The sequence below is a fragment of the Octopus sinensis genome, unplaced genomic scaffold, assembly GCF_006345805.1.
Source record: "Octopus sinensis unplaced genomic scaffold, ASM634580v1 Contig17616, whole genome shotgun sequence".
In the NCBI taxonomy this organism is placed as follows: Eukaryota; Metazoa; Mollusca; class Cephalopoda; order Octopoda; family Octopodidae; genus Octopus; species Octopus sinensis.
Window position 1 is genome coordinate 2501 of NW_021835178.1, and position 23148 is coordinate 25648.

Sequence of the window (23148 nt, forward strand, 5' to 3'; positions counted from 1 at the left end):
GCAGTTTCATTTATATCTTTATACTAATATAATAATAATAATAAATATTAATATAATAAGAGTTTTCGCCAACGTAGTGTAAGTGCTCAGTTTGGTTTACCACTAAAACTCTGGCTTGAACTGCAATTAAAAAGTGTGGTGTTGAGATTGACTGTCAGAGGTGGCTAGAAGTGGTTTCTCTTTGAGCGGGTGGATATAGATTAAAATGGGACGGGAGGTGGGGAAACAAAAAATCAAAACATTTGGGATTGCTCAAAAATATTAGACAAGGAATATAATCAGGTAGTCACAGTTGTTTCTAGAATAGTCAAGCATGTGGATCGTGATATTCCATGAGCTACGTATACCATCATCAGAGAGGGAGAAGTTAGAAAAATATTAAAAAAAAAAAACATGAAGAAATATCTTGAATTGAGGACATTAATGCAGTGAAGTTTGTCAAAAAATCAGAGTGAAATGGATGTGTTACGCAGTTCCATGATCAGATAAATTATAAAGTTGTAGGTAAGGTCCATTAGGAGTTTCAAATGAGAATGTTTGATGGTAACCCATGGCAGGGATCAGTAGAAGTTAGCAGTTCCATTATTGAATAGAGAGTGAATTAGGGTTGAGTAAGAATAATGTATTACAATGTGAAGTAAAGACAAAATAGTAGATGCACTAGAGTAGAAGATATATATATGTGTGTGTGTATATATATATATATATATTTAATTAATCCAAACAAGAAAGCACAAAAAAACACAACAACGCGAGGACGTGGAACAAATATAGTATTATTGGACGCTAAGGAAAGAAGGAACGTTTCGAGCGGAGCTCTTCGTCAGAAACATAGGAGAAGGAAAGATCCAGAGAAGGGAAGACAGAGGGAAAAAAATCGCCAACGGTACACACGCAGTCACATTTTGAATGTATATATTCCTTCTTGGGACACAAAACTCCACTTGTGAAGACCTATTGAAGCAAGTAAAAATCAAAATCGTAATCTATCAACATCAGTGAAATTTGTAGCTGTGATACCAGTGCTGGTGGCACGTAAGAGAACCATCCGAACGTGGCCGTAGCCAGCGCTGCCCTGACTGGCTTCCGTGCCGGTGGCACGTAAAAGGCACCATCCGACCGTGGCCGTTGCCAGCTTCGTCTGGTCTCTGTGCCGGTGGCACATAAAAAGTACCATCTGATCATGGCCGTTTGCCAGACTCGTCTGTGGCACGTAAAAAGCACCCACTACACTCACGGAGTGGTTGGCGTTAGTAAGGGCATCCAGCTGTAGAAACACTGCCAGATCAGACTGGGCCTGGTGCAGCCTTCTGGCTTCCCAGACCCCAGTTGAACCGTCCAACCCATGCTAGCATGGAAAGCGGACGTTAAACGATGATGATGATGATGATGATATATATATATATATTTTTCTATGCTTGTCAGTATAGCGAGGGCATGTTTGTCGAAAGAGGTTAGACGATGTATACTCTGACAGAATTTTGTAGTGTTAATGAAAATGTATGCTCATTGGGAGTAAAAGAATATAATAATAAAATTTTTAAATGACAAATAAATATAAATGAGACATTTTTTTTTACTAATTTTCAGTAGAGTGAAATTATAGGGTCCAAAAATGAAGAAAATATAGTAAGAATAGACAAAGGATGATATATAGTGAAAAAATCTTATAAGTTAAATTAATTACTGTATTTTGACATGTATAAGGAACCCTGTTTTGTCAAAAACTAGGTTAAAAAAATATGGGAGTTTCTTATGCATGGATTGACTGGCCTCCGTGCTGGTGGCACATAAAAAGCACCATCCGATCGTGGCCGTTGCCAGCCTCGCCTGGCCTCTGTACCGGTGGCACGTAAAAGGCACCATCCGAGCGTGGCCGTTTGCCAGCCTCGTCTGGCACATAAAAAGCACCCACTACACTCATGGAGTGGTTGGCGTTAGGAAGGGCATCCAGCTGTAGAAACACTGCCAGATCTGACTGGCCTGGTGCAGCCTTCGGGCTTCCCAGACCCCAGTTGAACCAACCAACCCATGCCAGCATGGAAAGCAGACGTTAAACGATGATGATGATGATGATGGATAGTATTATAATCCCTTTCAAAACCCTTTTTCCAAAATTTTAAGCCCCAAAAATGAGGGGTTTCCTTATACATGTTAAAGTACAGTGTATATGTTAATAGCCAGTACTTTCGGCACAAACATCAGCCGAGGAGACTGGATGGAAACTGATGAAGCCAGTGCTTGGATATGTACTGGAGCTGACTATAACCCCATAAGCATTAGAATGGAGGACCTAGTGGTGTTCATTTAGTGTTTAATTAATTATAATCTAGGGGGGATTCGCTAAATATGAATTAATGGAAAAAATGGGAATCTGTAAAAGAAAAATACAAAAAGGATATGAGGATAATGTGGACGTAGTGAATGTAATTAAGCTCATACGATGTCAAAACTCTGTCATTGGAAATCAGTCGTTGTTTTACCTCAATAAAACTTGGAGAATTTAAATGATTTAAAATATTTATGGACACATGTAGAGAAAGCGTTGTGCTGCTTGTTTAATTGTGTGGGGTTATGTGGTAGGTTTTGTACAGATTCCTTCAAACATAACCAACATGGCCATGTTATGGAGGACGTGAAGGCGGCGAGCTGGCAGAATCGTTAGCACGCTGGGCGAAATGCTTAGCGTTATTTTGTCTGCCGTTACGTTCTGAGTTCAAATTCCGCCAAGGTCGACTTTGCCTTTCGTCCTTTTGGGGTCGATAAATTAAGTACCAGTTATGCACTGGGGTCAATGCAATCGACTTAATCCCTTTGTCCTTGTTTGCCCTCTCTGTGTTTAGCCCCTTGTGGGTAGTAAAGAAATAGGCATGGAGGACGTGAGCCAATGACAGACCAAGCTATATTTTTTTTTTCCTAAAGTAAGTGCATATGTTCTGCGAGAGAAGCAGATCTACTGTTTTTCATACTGAAATGAGTTTAAATGCACAGAATATCTTTGCTTAGAATTAATAGTAGCTCCAATATTTTGGAGTTTTGGAATTTAAGGACCATTCACTTATAAACTACATTAAACTTTGCAACAGGCATTTATTCCAAATTTTGGAATTAACTATTGGCTCTAATTTAGTCTAAGAGTTTTTCCAATAAGTGGATTGGAATATGCAAAATAAGAAAGGTTACTATGGTTTAAACTAGTTCTTCCCAACCATTCTTCACACATTCATTGTTTTTGGCATCATTTATGCAGTTATTCTAGGTATTGGGAATTGAGAGTCAAGACATTCCTGACTTGTGGATGAGACTAAGTGATGTACTCTGTGATGTGTTGTGTGTGTTTTTTACTTGCTAAAGTCTGGAGGATGGAGCAGTGTCCGTGACCAGACTTCAGAGGGACAATAATATTCTGGGGAGGAAGGACTGGGCATAGCATTGGGTATTGAGCCATGGGTATGTTGGGCAGAAGAAGGAGGATGAGAGGAAGAGAAATGAGTAGGTCATGAGTAGCTGAGGGGAAGTGGAAGGGCAGTTGTGAGGGGTGGAGGCCATGCTAATTTGTTGAAAGTTTGTAACCGAGTTTGTGGAGAGACAAAAATCTAGGATGGCTGATTGGGGACTGTGGCCATACTGGGGTACTTTGAAGGGGTCTAGTTGAACAGATTGTACCTGGGAACTTATTTTTAAGTTTTGGTACTTATTCTATCAATCTCTTTTGTCAAACTGATAAGTTACAGGGGTGTAAAAAAAACACCTGTTATCAATCAAGAGGGAATACAAACACACACTGACACACATGTATGTATGTGCACACACAAACACACCCACACACACAAGCAGAACAGACTTCCACATGGTCTCTGTCTATTGAGTTCACTGACAAGACATTGGTCAGCCAGGAGCTGTAGGAGAAGCCACTTGCTCAAGGTGCCATGCAGTGGTGCTGAACTTGAGACCATGTGGTTGCAAAGTGAGTGGTTCAGCCATAAAGCTATGCTGGCCCCAAAATGGCACAGAATTTTGTCTTATCTCTTCATCAGTGCTTCCACCCAACAGTAACAGCAGCAGTAATAGTTAAGCATAACTGGACATAAAGGACATCAGTGAACATCTTGGGGTTGTTAGGGCTGTATACATATAATCGGGATTCCATGTTGGCCTTCTGATATGTGACCCTTTTATGAATAACAAATTTGGCCTTTAGCAGTGTAACGTGGCCGCAGTCTGTGCAGGTGAGAACTTTCCCAGATCCTTTATCATGCACAACACCCACTACTTTCCTGGCTTTATGTTTCACTATTTCATAGGCAATTTAAATTTTCTCAAACTGCAGGGTATTGTTCCTCAATACAGATCTCCGTTTGCTTCTGCTTCAATGTGTGATGCTCCTAGTAAACATTACTGATGTTCAAGGACACATGAAGCACTTTTATTGGAACCAAGAACTCATCAGGTCAGAGGACATGACCATCCTATTGGTTATGACACTTGATGAAGTGAACTTCCATTCTGGGATTGTCCACTGCTTCCAGTATTTTTGTATCACATAAAAGATAAACATTTTAAACATTTCATTTAATCTTTTATTCTTTTAAGTGATTCAACTCAAAGATTGTGGCCATGCTGGGGCACAGCCAGTATTGTCACCATTTTCAAAGGCCATTCTTTTGTGATTGGTTTTTGGTGAGGGCAGGAGTTCATTATTGCTGCCCACTTCCGATTCTCTTGCTGTGATCTTGGTTCATTTGGGACTGTGGACAGCAAGAGGTCAAGTTGTTTCTTGAAAATATCTACCCCTAACTTCAGGTTTCTTTTCAGCACTTTCTGAATCCATTGAAGGCCGAGAGTACATTGTACTCATAAGTGTGACAAAATAATTTTTCTTGGGACAATAAGATAGGATCATAGAATCCTTTTGAAATCCAAATATTGTGCTGTTGATTTCTCTTTCTTTTCCATTTGTGAAAGCACTTGGAAGTTCAACCATGTTCTTTCTAATTGTTCCAATTGAAGGAGTTTTCTTTCTTGCTAAGCAGCTTTTGAGCCAATCCTAGACTTGTAAAAAAAATTATCACATGTTACATTGCGACCAGTATTTTCAAGTTCTTTTACAAGGTCTTCAACAACTCTTGAATCTTGATTTGTCTCGCTCCCTTTTACTGGGAAATTTCCAGTGTAGATTTGCATTTTCCAGGCATAAGATGTTTCACTGTCGCATATTGCCCAAATTTTAATTCCATATTTCCCTGGTTTTGAAGGAATATATGCCTGGAATGGACAGTGCCCTCTGAATGAGATAAAAAGTTAAACAAACTTAACTGAATGTACAACAGCACTAGATGTCGTTTGTTAGGGGCTTTAAATAACCAACACTATTTCTTCTCATTTAAGGGATTTATATCAATTCAACATCTTGTTTGTGCTTGTTGGTGTTGTTATTGTTTAGCCCTCAGTCAGTCTGTCCTAGAGCGACTGTGTGTTGTTGTTTAGGTATAGGTCAGTCTGTCCTGAATGTCTTAGTAGTCACTATTGTTTAGTCAAAGGTCAGCTCCTTTTGTACATCTAACAGAACACTGCTCTTTGTGGTATTCAGTTGTTGAGACAGTAGAATGTGATCTGAGGAAGAATTGGCTGCTGTTTCTAAGCAGGTTAAGTGTGCTCAGAAAGCCACTATAACCGGCTGATGTGTGTGTGTTTGTGTAGAGCTAACATAAAATAGGTTTCTTCTATAACTGAATGAGTTTTTCTCACATTTACTGCAATATGAGAACTGTAGTTATTATGAAGATGAGCTAATTGATTTTATTTTTTTAAAATTATTTCCATTAATTGTATAATTTCAGGAATATATACTTGCTATCACAGATCCAGCTGAGACAAAATACATGACAGTTGCAAAGGAAATACAATCCGTCTCAAACTGGAAATATTATTTGGAAACTATAGAAAAACAGACACGAGCCTATATTGAGTTCTTCCGTGAGAACTTCCTCAAAATTTGTGGCTCCTCCTTGTCCGTGGCACTTGCTCTCTCGATTCTTGAAGACAAATTAGGGCCATATCAACAGCTGACTTCACCTCAGTTCAAAAGTGGAGATGTTGATGAAGCTAAAGGCTTCAGGTCTTCGGCACTGGCCGTAAACCATACTGCCATTGTTAATTCCATAATGAAGAACAACGTCCAATTGCCAGACTTAATTGCCAGCTCAGGATTTCGGTCGGATAACGATGCCAACTGCAAACTGTCTGATGAACATTTTCTGGAGAATTTGGTGATAAGTAACGGGGCTTCTTCAACCCCTCCACAATGTGACCCTGTCAGTGGGCAGCTGTTGCTAAATAAACCATTCCTGTCAAGGAAGGAGGCACTCTCTGCAGAACGTTTGGATTTCTTCAGAAATCTTGCTAAGCAAATTGGCCATGAAGATCCTGATATTCAGGATGCTCTAAAGATTGCTTCCGAAGACACAAAACCATCTGATTTCATCAGGTTGTTGAATAGCATCAAAGAGGATCGAGAGATTGCTGAAACTGAAGACTGCGATTGTGAAGAATTCCATGCAACGGAATCTCAATTGAGTGCCAATTCATCACTGCCAGATAGTTATGTGAAAATGTTACTAAATGACTATGAAGAGGAATCAGAACTGTCTTCTATTGACGAACTGAAAAGGAGAAATCAGGCACGGCAAAGATGTCTGCGGGAACACACTTTAAATGGTAAAAGCTGCCCCGTGACACCTCCACAACAGCCGCCATTTCCACAGATTGAACATCTGAAAATGAAGAAAACAAAGAAGAAAACTTCCAAACAACCAGAGAATTTTGCAAATCCTTCACCAACATACCCCCTCTACCCTCAACCTCCTCCTCTACTTGGCACTGACAGAGACACCCTCCCTTCCGTTGCTAATCCACAGATTCCTACTCACCAACTTTACCTCAATAGAGATGCCGATAACCAATACACTCCATGCTATAAAGGAACTCCACCAAAAGCTTCCTCTACCTCAGCTTCTATGGCAAAATCCAAAAATATTCCTGCAGCACAATCAGACAACAGACGGACCGCTTCCAACGTTCAGCAACCGAAACCTTTGATAGAACGAATTGATACTGGCTCTCCAAACAGTGGAATGTCTCCAGTTGTGAATGACAAACTGCGATATATTGTTGTCGATGGAAGTAATATAGCAATGACGTAAGTACTTTATTATTTTATTAGTCTGTATTTCTCTGTACTTCTCTTGTAACCACAAACACTTTCATCACCTTCCACACTAATTACTGCACACCTTTCCACAGTTTAATTACTTTTGCCCTCGTAATATGAACGTCTCACTTTATTAGTTCAAATCCTGCTTGTCCAGTTTGTCTTGCACCATTTTGGGGTCAATGACATAAATAACCACCCAGGCTGGTGGAATACAGAATGGTAAGATCATCAAGCTGGATACCTTGTGGTATTTGTTCTGGCTTTTTTCTGTTTAGATCTCACCATGGCCTTCACAAAGGGTAAATTTATTCTGATGCCTGGTTTAATGTTCCCACCTGGGACCATGTGTGTCTTTAGTAGAGTCCATATTCGTTCTGTTATAAGCATTTAGGGTCAAGCCCCAATTTGAAAATCCCTTCCGCCAGTCACTGAGGCCCTATAAAGGATCATGAGCTCTGCCTTCCATCCTGGGGCCATAAACATTCTATAATCTTGTTTCCTCCACATTTTACTTATAGAACACAAATACATCTGTATATACATGTATGTGTGAGTGTGTATATGTGCATGTGTGTTTGTTATACCCATGTGTATATATACCTTACATGTCAATGTTGCTGGGGGTTGTAAGGATCTGCAAACACTGAACATAATACGAACATTCGGTCTTCAGTCTCCTGTGTTAACCCTAATATAGTTCATTTAATTATTTAAACTTATCTCTTTCATCTAATCACCTGGCTTTCAATGAGTCAACAAGGAAGACAGATTCACTGTACAGGTGTTTAGTGTCTTAGAAATAGCAGCCAAACATCTCTTAATTCACACCTCACTGTCTTAAATAAAGACACACTAAACAATGCAGTGATTGGTATACACTAATACAAGATGGTTGTGCTTACGACAGCCTTAATCTGGTGTGCCTGGTCAGGACTGACTTAGAGCTAAATAGCTGAGTCAATAATCTGCCCTATATTCTCACCTGTGCACCCCTCCCCTCCAATTTACTCTGATTACTCTGAAACAATTCTGATCTTTATGTACAGCTTTTATGAAATCAGCAAATTGTCAATGACTGTGTGTCAGCGACTGAAATAGCAATTTGGTTCATCATTGTTGATTTGTTTTAGGAGAACAGTGTATGTGTATGAGTATGTGTGTGTGTGTGTGTGTATATATATCATCATCATCATCATCATTTAACGTCCGTTTTCCATGCTGGCATGGGTTGGACGGTTTGACTGAGGTCTGGAGAACCAGCAGCTGCACCAGGCTCCAGTCTGATCTGGCAATGTTTCTACAGCTGGAAGCCCTTCCTAACGCCAACCACTCTGAGAATACATATATTAGATTGAGGGAAAAGTTTGTGTGCCGTGTTAATCCATTTTTTTCTTATATATTTTTGTAGTGTGTGTGTGTTCATTCAGTTCATGTCATGTCCACTGGTGACTCACTGTTGAAAAGTACCCAAGGCTTGTTTGTCAAAAACATGATTTGTTTCAACAAGACAATGCAAGGCTGCAGACTGCCAGAAAGACCAGCAACAAGATTGAAGAATTGGACGGTGTGGAAGTTCTGCCGCATTCAGCCTATAGTCCAGACGTTGCTCCATCTGACTATGGTCTCTTCCGATCAATGCAGCACTTTACGAAAGGTTACCAATTTCAGTCATTCGATGAAGTTGAAGAAGCCCGTCGAGAATTTTTCGATTCAAAGCCAAAGAATTGGTACTTTGACCAAATCCAAATGCTTGCAGACCGTTGGCAGAAAGTTGTGGGAAATGATGGTCTTTATTTTGGAGAATAGTTGTTGTTTTTGAATAAATTCTTACATAAAAAAAATCATTATTTTAACATGGTGCACAAACTTTTTCCTCAACCTAGTATATACATACATGCGTGTATATGTATATATTTATATGTATATATATGTGTGTGTGTGTATATATATATACATATATATATATATATATAGAGGGAGAGAGAGAGAGAGAGATATATATGCATATTTATATATCATCATCATCATCATCATTTAACATCTATTTTCCATGCTGGCATGGGTTGGACAATATATACGTGTGTGTTTGTGTTGTATATATACGTGTGTGTGTGCACGTGTGTATATGTGTTTGTGTCTCCTTGTCGTCTCGACGTCATGTGATAGTTGTCATTCATTCCCAGTCTTCCATCGTCAAGGAAACAGATGAATGTTGATGAGCGAGAGGACGACCAGCTGTAGAAGTTCTGCCTCCACAGAATTCTGTCCAACCCTTGCAAGCACGGAAAAGTGGATGTTAAACTGATGATAAAAGCATGAGATTCCATTGAACAAAATATTGTCTTCAAATGCAGTTCCTTGAATTTGTGCATCTTGGTAATTATTCTTCAACTGAAATGCTGTACTCGTTAAAACAAGAAGTTCTCTTTCTTTCTATTTCAGACATGGAAATGGTAAATTCTCTTGCAGAGGAATTCAAATAGTTGTTAATTACTTTATCAGTTTAGGACACAATGTGATGGCATTTGTACCCCAACATAAATTTTATACCCCAAACTCCTCCAACAACATCCTCGATCAAGATATTCTCTACAGACTCAAAGAACAAGGCCATCTTGCTGTGACTCCTTCGAGAAAAATCCAGAAAAAACTCATCAATTGTTATGATGATCGGTAAGTAGAGTTAATTAATGCTAATTAATGAAATTAACTACGAAATCATGGTTTTGCATAGTGGCATAAACGAAGAACGGCAGCAGTGTCTGGGATTGTTTTATGCAACGCTTCCTTACTGTATGAAGTTGTAGCTAAGGAGTGTCCGCAACATATAAATAAATATATCTGTAAAGGGGTTTGCATTAGGGAGCGTATCCAGCTATAGAACTCATACCAAAGCAAAGCAGATGGTAGAGCTCTGGCCTGGTGCCAGCTCTGGTCAAACTGTCCAACCCATGCCAGCATGGAAGATGGACATTAAATGATGCTGCTGTGTGTGGGGTAATATTTTCTGTATTACTTATATCTACACACCTAGGTGCATCTGTGACTGTGTGGTAAGAAGCTTACTTCCCATCCACGTGGTTTCAGGTTTGGTCCTACTGCATGGAACCTTGGGCAAGTATCTTCAGAGCCTGAAAGATGGCTTTAAAATACACGACAGAAGGCTGCACCAGGCCCAGTCTGATCTGGTAGTGTTTCTACAGCTGGATGCCCTTCCTAACGCCAGCCACTCTGTGAGTGTAGTGGGTGCTTTTTACGTGCCACCTGCACAGGTGCCAGACGAGGCTGGCAAACGGCCACGATTGGATGGTGCTTTTTATGTGCCACCGGCACGGGGGCCAGGCGAGGCTGGCAACAGCCACAAACGGATGGGCCTTTTTACGTGCCACTGGCACGAGACCAGTCGGGGTGGCGCTGGCAACAGCCATGTTCGGATGGTTCTCTTACGTGCCACTGGCACTGGTATCACAGCTGCAATTTCCATTGATGTTGATCGATTTCGATTCTCATATATTTATATGTGTGTGTGTTTTAGTCCCACTGCATACCTCTCTAAATAAGTGTCTTCTACTCTAACTTGATGCTGACCTTAGGTCACTGGTTGCTGTTGCTCTCTCCCTCCCATATCAACACTTCAGGCCATTGACTACTGACCACTGGTCACTGCCCCCCTGCCTCACCCCCCTTCTATCCACTGTTCTATGTCGTTCTTATTTGTTGTTGTTATCATCAACTTAATGCCTTGTGTTGTTGTTGTTGTTGTTGTCCAGGTTCATCTTGGATCTGGCTGAAAGGGAAGATGGCATTGTCGTGTCCAACGACCAATACCGGGACCTGATTGAAGAGAAACCTTCGTGGAGGGAAATTATCGAGAAGAGGTAATTACTGGTATTTTGCACTTTTAACTTTCAAAACCACAGAACAGTTTGTGTGTAGAATGTGTGTTCATGTTGGGGTATCTGTATGTATATGGTAGAATCCGTGTGTGTGTGTGTGTTTTAGTGTATGTATCAGTGTATCGGTATGTATTCCTCTGAGGCGGTGAGCTGGCAGAATCATTAGCACGTCAGGCGAAATGCCGAGCGGTCTTTCGTCTGCCGTTACGTTCTGAGTTCAATTTCTGCCGAGGTCGACTTTGCTTTTCATCCTTTCCGGGTCGATAAATTAAGTACCAGTTACGCACTGGGGTCGATATAATCGACTTAATCCGTCTGTCCTTGTTTGTCCCCTCTGTGTTTAGCCCCTTGTGAGTAGTAAAGAAATAGGTATGTATTCCTCTGTTTGTGCTGTTGTCTTGAACATCTCTCACACATTTTGTACACCCCCCCAATCTGCTCTCCTACAATAGTACGTACCACTCTATAGTCTCACCACACCATATTACCCACCCCACTACACTCCCACCAATCATATTACCATGGAAACCTAGTTCTTACTGAAACACACACACACTCCCTCTCTCTCTCTCTCTCCTCCAGTTCCTTGTCTTCTTTACAAGACTAACCTCTCTGTCTCTCTCTCTTCACTCCCAGGTTACTCATGTACACTTTTGTCCAAGACAACTTCATGCTGCCAGCTGATCCCCTCGGCCGTGACGGTCCCACTCTTGAAGAATTCCTCAGTAAAACTCCCAAAGAAACTAATTCCACTCCAAAAAAGAGGTAATTTTTTCTTTTTTTTTATTTACTTGTGAGTGTTGTTGTTGTTTAACCCTCTGGCATTTAAAAAAAAAAGGGGCCATATCCAGCCCAGGTATTCTCCCTGTTTTATGTTGAGACCAGCCAGATCTGGCCTCTCCCACCTACCATACAACGTCATTCAAAAGATAAACAATAGGCGCAGGAGTGGCTGTGTGGTAAGTAGCTTGCTAACCAGCCACATGGTTCCGGGTTCAGTCCCACTGCGTGGCATCTTGGGCAAGTGTCTTCTGCTATAGCCCCGGGCCGACCAATGCCTTGTGAGTGGATTTGGTAGACGGAAACTGAAAGAAGCCTGTCGTATACATGTATATATATATATATATATGTATGTGTGTGTGTATTTGTGTGTCTGTGTTTGTCCCCCTAGCATTGCTTGACAACCGATGCTGGTGTGTCTATGTTCCTGTCACGTAGCGGTTTGGCAAAAGTGACTGATGGAATAAGTACTGGGCTTACAAAGAATAAGTCCCGGGGTCGGTTTGCTCGACTAAAGGCGATGCTCCAGCATGGCCGCAGTCAAATGACTGAAACAAGTAAAAGAGAAATCCCGTCATCGAAACATTGAATCTATGAAATAAAATCAGGATTGATTCAAAACGGGAATTAAATAAGCATCACATTTGACCGAATGCTCTGAATGCGAAAGGGCTAAAGCCCAGGTCAGTCCTGATCAGAGGCGATCCAACCGTGACCATCCCCTCCTTGTTATTATTTACCCCTAGGTCAATCCTTAACCAGCTGACCCATAATGAGAAATGTTCCAGCTGTGACATAAGTGTATCTAGGACTGCATTATCCAGTGTGCCCTTCATTGTTGTTTAGCCTCCAGTTAGTTCTGATCCTGTTCCAACTATGACCATCCAAACTGAGTGTATCTAGGATTACATTATCCTATAGCTAGTTGCTATGCCTAAACTATAATTAGTCACTCTATGATTGGTTGTCAAACTAAAATTAACCTAAATTTAGTAGTTTCATTTTACTTTTGTTTTGCACTTTGAGATTATGACTATGTACTTCCATATTAAGCGACCACCACTAGTGGTAGCCACATATCTTGTTTATGCTGAGTCACCGCACAAATACCCCCGCCCCCCACTCCTCATACAAACATTTAAACTGGCGTTTGTTGTCTATTTGCAGTAGCCGTCCACCTGCTCGCCAGTCGTACAATTACTCGACCGTAGCGTCAATGAGGACATGTCCGCAAGGAGTTCAGAGAAGCAAACCTTCTGGAATACGACCTCAAGCCACAAATTCCCATTTGGATGCTCTAACGTTGCGAACCAAAGAAGAAAGCGAGATGCTGTATCGTGAACTGAAGGCAGTGTTTCCGGAAGATTCGCAAGACAGTACCTTATGGAAAATTCTGGATGATAACCCGACTGAGCGGAATCTTATGCAGTTGTCAGACAAATTTCTAGGGGAGTATTTTTAAGGAGTGTCTCTGCTGGATGAGGTTTGTTCAGCCAGTTAATGAAACGACTTGCCATTGCAGCTCTGTAGCTTTTGGCCCTTCACCACACCTCAGGATCTCTTTACAGTCTTATCGGTACTCTACGTGAGTTTCCTTGCATCACATTACAAAACTAAAAACTGTTGTTATTGGAACAACAATAAAAAAAAAAGACAATAGTAAAAGAACATAAGAATAAACTTGGAGATTATATTCTGAAAGTTAAAAAAAGACAGCAACTTGGTATTGTACTCTTGTAACTAGTGTGGTACTCCAGACATCCTGGCAACTGATATTGTACTTTCTTTGGAGCTTCTGGTGACTGTTGTACTCTAGAAGCTCTGATAAGTGGTGTTGTACTCTAGAGGCCCTGGTAACTGGGGCTGTACTCTTGAGTTTTGTAACTATTGTACTTTAAAGTCCCAGGTAACTGACTTACTCTGGAATGCTTAGTAATTCTAGGGGCCCTTGTGACTGGGTCTGTACTCTCTCTCTGGAGTTCCTTGTAACTGATGTTGTGGTGTACAAATATAAGAATAGTTTTTGGCAGTAATTCCCAGCTCTGGCTGTGTTTTGTGGTATGTTGCAACCTGTTGTAGTGCTGTGGGGCAGTACCGAGGCCAGACTGGATGTTGTGGCTGTAATGCATTGTCTTTACTGAGGTAGCTGTGTGTTTGGCAGTGCTGTCATTGAACCGAGGCACAATACAGTTGCTCAAGTGACTCTGATACATTGCCATTGCCATATCAGCTGTGGCACAATGTGCCACCACTCTGTAAGATGTATGGTTGCTTTTCTAAAGCTGGTACTGTTGCCACGGATACCATGGTTCACATTTCCACTTGTGGAGCTGTTTCATTATCAGATCTATATTTAAAAACGTCATCATCATCATCATCACCACCACACACATCAGTAATCTACATCATCATCATCATCACACACATCACTGTCACCACCACCACCACCACCATTGTCGTTATCATCATCGTCATGAATAATTCTTCTTGTGACCCATCTGTCAGGTTATTGTTTAGTGATACTAACTGTTACCATCAGTGTTTGACGTGACCATGCTAGGCCTAGGGCTATATATGTCTGTCAGACTAGAAGCACTGAAACAGGAAGCGAAATTTTTTTTCCTACAAGAGTTCCGGACCCCAGTCATGACCTCATTTGCATACAGCCAATCAGAGCTCAACTATCAAATTAATTTATGAGTGCAAAACAAGAGATGGGTGATAAGATAAGGTCTCTTGGACAAGAAAGGACCATGCTTCTTTCCTCTTTTAAGAATGCTTGTTGTTCTTGTTCTTGATCCAACCATGGCTGCCTCTGCGTAGTTATTTGTGTTGTTGTTTACTTTGTAAAACAGTAAGGGGAGAGGGTTCCCTGCACATCACCCTCTACCTACATTTTTCCCATCTGCATCTTTACCATGTGGGGCCCTAACAAAATCCGATAATAGGTATACATGCAAACCTATCTAATTACTTGTCCCCTTCTAAAACCAGACAGAACTTGGCGATCGGTCGACTTACAACACTGTCCTTTGTCTTGGGTTTACTTAGTAGAATGTGTCTGTTAACTTGACACCAAGGTGAAAGGGAGCTCTGATTGGCTGTATGCAAATAAGTTGGAGTCCGGAACTCTTGTGGGGAAAAAAATTTCGCAAACATGACCTTCACAGTTCCTTTTTATGACAGTTTGCTCGCAAAATTTTAACCTTTGAAAATCATTTGAGGGATTCTTGTGAAAATCCTCACCAAATTCATTATTTCAGCCATACCAGTAATATAATGGCAGCCAATTGCTCATGTTTTTTTTTTCTTTAATTGTTGTCTGTTTTTTGTAAAAATGTTCTTGTTTTATTTTCAATAATCGCAATTCATTATTGAAGTCTGATTGGTTTGTTTTAGAAACCTTAAATGTGTATGTGTCTATTGACAGACACACACACACATCCACGTGTCTCTCTCTATATATATATAAATGTACACACATGCTCACACACACAGACACGTGTACACACAAAAACACACATGCACTTTCTAATGTTTATAGCACAGATATTCATATGCATCTGTTTCTAGTTTCATGTAAGAAGCTGGCCCTAAATGTCTCCATAGAAAAATCTTACCTTGGTTGGGCCTTCAGAACAATAGATTAATTGTTCAGGAAATCTGAGAAAATACCAGAGCAACTGCTTCCAAGCTTGTTAAATTTTAGAGAAGAAATGTGTGGCCCAACGACTGTAACTCTAATTGCTTCACGAGGATCACATTTTTTTAATACTGTGTATTCTAATGGCATCAAAAAACAAAATATTTACCTTGGGAAAGTGTCTGGTTATAGCCCCAGGCTGATCAAAGCTGGTTTAGTAGATAGAAATTGAAAGAAGCTTGCCATGTATTTGTATATTTGTGTGTGTGTGCTATCACTGCTTGAGAAATGCTATTGCTTTGCCTATGTCCCTGTGACTTAGTAGTCTGTCAAATGTGACTGATAGAATAAGTCCCAGGCTTAAAAACACAAAGGCACTGGGGTTGGTTTGTTTAACAAAAACCCTTCAAGGTAGGACCCGAGTATGGCCTTGGTGCAATGACTGAAAGAAAAGTGAAAAAGGGTCAAAAAAGAAAAGGGAGATAAGCCATGGAGCAGCTTTAGTTGCTGACCCTAATGTCCACTCGACACCAGAGAAACGGCTGTAAGAGGGCTGGAGTGAAGGTTTTCCAGCTGAAGGCCTTCATCCCTTGCACACAGATTTCGTACTGACCAGTGCTGTGCTGTGTGGACCCAGTGTTAGGCTGTGCTGTGGACCCAGCTGTGTGCAAGGCAGTGCACTAACTACAAGGAATTTTACAGTGTATATACAGTTTTTTTTTCCAGTGTAGTATATTTGAAAACACACTGTGCCACACAGATCGAGACATTACACTGCCCACACAGTGTTTCGATGCGGTCAGTATTGCTTCCTATCTGCAAGACCTTAAACAAATATTCATGGATGATGAAGGTCATTAAAAAGAGAATTTAAAACGAGAAAGAAAGAAGAAGGGTTGAGAAGAAAAACAGAAACCAAGGACACGAAAATCTTCTAAATACACCCCTACCCATGGGAAATAGATTAGTTCTTCAAACTGGTCTGATGAATGGGATTTTTGTATTGACCTCATGCGGGCCGGTTCCTTACATGAACCCAGTGAGAGATCTTAAAAGGAATGGTTGTGCTATAGCCATAAGTAAGCGTTTTGCACTTCATTTAATTTGGATCTCTCGTTACGTGTTGACTTATCCAGCACACACACACAGGTGTGTTTATCTCTCTCTCTTTCTAAGCATGCATTTATCAATACACATCTGCATAAACATACACGTTTATATATACATATATATATAAGTATATACATATATAAGTATATATTTGTATTTATATATCTGTATATATATGTGTATATATATATATATATATATATATATATTTGTATTTATATATCTGTATATATATATATATATATATATATATTGTATGTATATGTGTATATATGTATATATATATTTATAACATTTATGTGTATATATGTGTGTGTGTATATATCTGCATATATGTATCTATAAGTGTGTATAAATATATATTTGTATATATATATGTATGTGTGTATATACGTACGTGTATATATATATATATATATCTATGTATATATTATTGCCAATTTTTTATAATGTAAATATATATGTGTATATATGGATGTATATATGTGTGTATGTATATATATGTATGTATATGTATATTTATATACATATGCATGTATAAATATGTATGTATATAATAATATAAATACCCTCACTCTTCCTCCTTGACTCTCTCGTTGCTCACACGTGACCAACGGCCATCTATCTTTCTTCCACTTCCTTCCTAAAGATCTGTCTCTTCTCAAAGCTCGGTTTTTCCAGCGTTCACCACTTCACATCGTCTTGGCTTAACAGCCCTCGCCGTTTGTTTTTACTCTTTTCTTCTTACTCTCCTGTTTTTAACGAAGTCTCGTCTTGTCCTTACCTTCGAAACGCTGAGGAAATAAAACAGGGGACAACTGATGAAGGGATTGTTCTTTGTGTTGCATGTCTCCGTTGTTAAAAAAAAGTTCGTTTTCTGTTTTTGCTTTTTTATGTTCTTCTTTCTCATTTTGTTCACGTTTTTTTTATGTCTTGTACCCACATATGCATGTATATATACATATATATGTAGGTATGTACATATATGTATGTATATATGCATATATTTATATATTGTTTATATTATCATATGAGCGAATGTCACTCATACATTTCCTAGTAAGTTTTATCTATATATATACATATATTATACATATTTTTTTAATTTAATTTTTTTATTTTATCTAGTTTCAGCTCACGAGCTGTGGCCATGCTGGGGCACCACCATTTGGTGTTGCTACATAATTTTACTTCACGAATGCTTTTTAGCAATTAGCAATTGCCATTTGGTGCATGAGAGAGTTCGATGCAGCTGCCCGCATCTGCACCTCCTGCCGTGAAGTTGGTTCATCTGGGACACCTGACAGGAAGAGATCCAGTCCTACTTTAAAGACATCCGCATCCACCCCATGCAGGTCCCTCGGGAGGATATTGAAGAGCTGTAGCCTCTGAAGCCCAGGCTATCACAGTATCTTGTCTTACATCTTGATGGCAAATTTGGAGTCCTTGGCACCACGCAGTGGCGCCCAGTTTTGGCATTTGTGTAACTATCGATGCCAAAGTTTGGGACAAGTCCTTCCAGGATCTTCAAGATGTATATTATGGCATATCTTTCTCGCCTACGCTTTTAGGAATAGAGTTTTAATCTCTTGAGTCTTTCCCAGTAGCTTACATGCCGCACAGAGGCTATCTTCTTCGTGTAGCTTCGTTGGATCGCCTCAAGTTCTGTGATCAACTTGACACTGGATGGTGACCATAGCTGAGAGCAATAGTCAAAGTGGCTTAGGACAAGTGTCCTCCAGAGGACCATCATGGTTTCTTGGTCTCTTGTTCTAAGAATCCATCCAGCCAGCTGTCTACATTTCATTGCCAATTTAGCAACATGTACATGAAAGGTTGCGTCATCACTAATGTAAATATCCAGGTCACGCACTGATTGTGCCTCTGGGATTGCAATCCCTCCAGGTCCTGTGTATTCATTGGGTATTGCATTTAGTTTTGCATGCTGATAGCATAAAGCTTGAAACTTTCCAGCATTGAACTGCATGCTATTCTTTTCAGTCCACTTGTATATTTTGTCCAGCTCACATTGCACGTGCTTAGTGTCTTCAGGGTTCTGTATTGCCTGTGAAACTTTTGTATCATCTGCATAACTTGTGATCGTGGCTCTCTGTGTGGCTGAGGGCATGTCTGAGAGGGCCATTATGAACAGTAGTGGCCCCAAAACAGTGCCCTGTGGAACACCGCTCACTATTTGCGTGTTAATGGAAGTGGCCCCATTGGCTACTACCACTTGACTTCTATCTTTCAGAAAGTCATGAAGCCATTCTCCCAGTTTTCCAACTATGTTGAGATCACGCAGTTTGTGACATATCATTCCATGATCGACTTTATCAAAGGCCTTTGCAAAGTCGAGATATATCACTTCCACATTTGAGTGGTTGAGCAGTCGTTTCAGCACCCAGTCATAGTGTTGTAGGAGCTGAGTTAAGCAGCTTCTCCCTGGTCGGAAACCATGTTGGGTGTCGGGCAGCAAGTCATTTTCTTCAAGGAAGGTGATCAGTTTCCTTCTGACTATTCGTTCCATGACCTTGCTGATGTGTGAGGTCAGAGAGATAGGTCTGTAGTTCTTGGCCTCCGCTCTGCTACCTCCTTTATGAATAGGGCATATTTTACCTTCCTTCAGTTTTCTCGGAAGTTTGCCAGTTGCAAGGAAGCTCTGAAAGAGGAACTGCAGTGGTCTTGCTAGGACTCTCTTACATACTTTTAGAAGGATTGCTGGGAATCCATCGGGGCCAGTAGCTGAGTTTGTTTTCATTTCATCTATAGCCTTTATTACATCGTCTTCCTTTATATTGATGTAATCAATCATCGCTGCCTCTGATTTTATATCTGCAGTGGTAAAGAAGTCAGCTGGATTGCTGATTTGGGAATGCCCAAGGGGTGGAGTGGAAACACTCTTGAATTGCTCATTTAGTATTTCACTTACCCTCATTGGTTTTCCTGTGAGTGTGCCATCCTTTTCAAGGAGTGGCCCTATCCTACAGTGCACCGTAGCTGTTTCTTTGGCATACCTGTAGAAAGCTCTGGGGTTAGATTTTATGTTGTCTATAGCCCAGGCTTCTTTGTCTGCTCTTTCCTTTTCATGGGAGAGTTGCAGACATTTTTCTATTTCCAACAGTTTTATTTTCAGGCGAGACTTTTCACTGCTTTCAATTTGTTTGTTTAGGCGATTTGAAACTTTTGTACGCTGTCTCATTAGAATTTTCCTCTCTCTGGGGATTTCGTTCTTGTGTACAGTGGCCTTTCTCTCTGGGACACCTTTGTAGCATATGGCTTGCATTACAGACATGAATTGTTGAAGTATCATGTCAATGTCTGGCGAGGAGAGACATTCAGGCCAGTTTTGTTTGAGGATCTCTTTCTCAATTTGTTTCCAGTTTGCCTTATGGAAGTTCAAGCTGGAAAGATTCTGAGAGTGTCTTGTAGGTCGCATGTCCATGCTTTCCTTTGGCCCGTACATGGTCAGCTCTACCATGTTGTGATCCGAGAATAGTGTCAGTGTCACTTTCACATTATGGATGAGATCCATATTATTTGTGAAGCAGAGATCCAGTATGTTACCTGCCCTGGTTGGTTGGAGTATTACTTATTCCATGTACTGGGTGTTGATGAGGTTCAGGAGGGACCTCGCCTGTCCACGTTTACATCGTGTCATTCCTGGGAGAGAAAGGCCCTCGGGCCATCTGACATTGGGTAGATTGAAGTCTCCCATAAGAAGTACACTTATGTGTTGTTCTAATGTGACTAGAACTTCTATTTTGTAAGGCAGTCTTCAAACTTGCCTACATGGCTTGGAGCATCTGGAGGGCGATATGTAGCACACACAACTACACCAAGTTGCCTTATATGTTCAATTAGTGTGTCACACACCGAGTTTGAGTATAACAAAAGGACTTGGGGTATGAGGTCCTCACGGATGTACATAGCAACTCCTCCATGACTCCTTTCTTTTCTGTCGGTCCGTAATACAACATACTGTGGTATGTGTAATTCCGCATCTGCTATGTCCGGTTTCAGGTGCGTTTCCGTAAGTGCTATGCATAAGGCTTGATTGCATGCGACAAAGTCTCTCAAGAACGGGATTTTTGTCCTGTTACTGAGTGTTTGCAGTCCTCTGATGTTCAGTAGGAGCATCGAGGTGAGGTGTATGCTGTTGCCGGCGGTGTCCACCTTTGATCTATTTGCTGTGGTGGTCTTGTATATTGTGGGTAGTCCCATCTGCGAGTTTGAGTTTGATGGAGCCAGGTTAGCTGCTGTACAATCTTTTGTGCCATGCACAAAAAAGATTCTTGTTCAGCAGCTGCCCTTTCAATAACATGTTGGCAGTTTGTAGCACGCACCACATCTGCGTACCTCCGTTTTGGGGCAGGTGGTGCGTGGTCCATTCCTTTTCCTTTAGGTAGTTGGTTTCTGACCTGTTTCGAGTTTATGTGGCAGGGTCTTCGATGTGCAGAACGGCAGCCTGCACCTTCCTCTCCATGCCAGCAGACACCTTTCATGTAGAATTTACATATTCGTGTGCGCTGTCTGTTTCTATCCATTTTGGTACATCGATAGTCAGGTTTGCTTCTATCCTTGGCTGTTTCATCTTTCGTTCTTTTAGTTTTTCCTCCTTTTATTTCTTTTTGGCTCTTTCATCTCCATGGCTTTTGGTGCTGGTAGGAGCACTTACACTTGGGTTTACTTCCTGGGCAGGTTTCTCACTTGAATCTTCTTCCTGTGTGTTTACCAAGTGGGGGTGACATCTTTCATCAGCACCCACGCCTTCATCCTTGCCATCTTTACTTTGTTCGTTGTCAAAGATGGCATCAAGCATGCCAATGTGAGATCTTATGAGTGCATAGGAGCGTATAAACTCCTGCTTTTTTCGCTCTATCTGCGCTATCGTCCTTTTATATCCACTGCTCTTCAGCGCAGCTGTAATTATGTTGTTCGGATTATCTCCGTCGGCGTATTGCCAGGCTCTTAGAAACAACGCCAATTCGTTACTTTTCCAGGTTCTGGACATTTTTGATATTTAATTTATCTATCTAATTATATTAATTTAATAGTGCGATAGAGGGTAGAGAAGAAATAGAGAAAGAAAGCGTCTATGTATTTAAAGAGAGATTGAGAGCTGAAAGAAGATAAGAAGAGAGTAATGAAGAGACAAGGAAAGGCGTGAGGGAGAGAAGTGAAGAGACAGAGACAGAAAGAAGAAATATTGATCAATGCCAATATTTAAAAATGTCGCAAATACTCTTTGGAAATCTATCGAAGTATATTTAAAAGAGAAAATTACCGTATTTGACAGCATATTAGACGCACCCTCATTTCAGCAGGTCAAATTCAGGAAAAAAAGTTTTAAGTGTATTTAAGCATATATTGTTGAAAGCAGTCTAGCAGCACATTACAAAAGCAGAAAACATTGCTGTATAAAAGAAAGCATACAAATTACAATAGTAATCATCTTTTTAACCAGAAAACTCTTCATCATCTGCAAAACAAGAAACATCTTCATCACTACTGCTGAAGTCACTGTCTTCAAATAATGCATCATCTTCTGTGCCATCAAGGGCATTGCTAATGCCACGCTTCTTAAAAGCCTTCACAATGATTTCAGGCCTAACATCATCCCAAGATTTCTTCACACACTCACACACTTCAGCAATGGTGGGCCGCTTCATTCTTCCTGTGGGTGTGAGGGCATGATGTGGCTCTGCCATCCACTTGTTCCAATGTTCACGCATGTTCTGCTTAAATGGCTTATTCACAGACACATCTAAAGGCTGCAATTGGCTCGTCAGTCCACCAGGAATGACAGCTAACTGCGTTTTCAATTCTCCCACCCTTTTTTTAATGGCTTCAGTTCTATGTGCTCTAAACTGATCCCAAACCAGAAGAGAAGGTTTTCTTAATAGTCCACCAGGACGCCTTGACCATATATTTTGTAACCACAGTTTCATTCCATTTTCGTCCATCCAGCCTTTTTCGTGAACATGAACTAGTACACCTCTTGGAATTTTATCCTTAGGCTGAGTTTTTCTCTTAAATATCAAAAGAGGTGGCAGTTTTATGCCATCAGCACAACAGGCCTGAGCTACTGTATAGTGGGTCTTTTCGTGGCCAGTGGTTTTTATCGAAACCGTTTTAGACCCTTTGACACTCACAGTCCTGTAGGATGGTACATCAAATGTGAGTGGAACTTCGTCCATATTCCCTATTTGGCCCAGTTCAAAACAAGTTTTCTTTCTTGCATTTATAACAAATCTATGAAAATCTAATATTTTTTCTTCATAATCAGCAGGCGTTTTTTGTGCAATGGATGTTTTTGTACGCATTGATAAACCCTTCCGTTTCATAAACCTGTAACACCAACCTTCTGTTCCTGCAAAGTTCTGTATCCCTCATTGTTCTGCTACTCTCATGGCCTCATGAATTATCATTTTGGTAGATACACTTCTCCCTGAGTTTCTCTCATCAAGCACCCACGTTTTTATATCATCCTCAAGTTCTGGCCAATG

General features: G+C 40.6%; 1 protein-coding gene across 2 annotated transcripts in view; it reads left to right on the forward strand.

Annotated features, from left to right (window-relative positions):
* LOC115231158 (NEDD4-binding protein 1-like) overlaps positions 1–13608 on the forward strand; it is a 15939-nt gene extending 2331 nt beyond the window's left edge. For both annotated transcript variants that reach the window (XM_036499965.1, XM_029801239.2), the window contains 5 exons: positions 5841–7198; positions 9656–9886; positions 10984–11091; positions 11746–11874; positions 13057–13608. In XM_036499965.1, the coding sequence (XP_036355858.1) occupies positions 5841–7198; positions 9656–9886; positions 10984–11091; positions 11746–11874; positions 13057–13351 (2121 nt within the window). In that variant the 3' untranslated portion in view covers positions 13352–13608. The remainder of the gene's footprint in view (positions 1–5840; positions 7199–9655; positions 9887–10983; positions 11092–11745; positions 11875–13056) is intronic.
* Positions 13609–23148: the final 9540 nt, after the last annotated feature.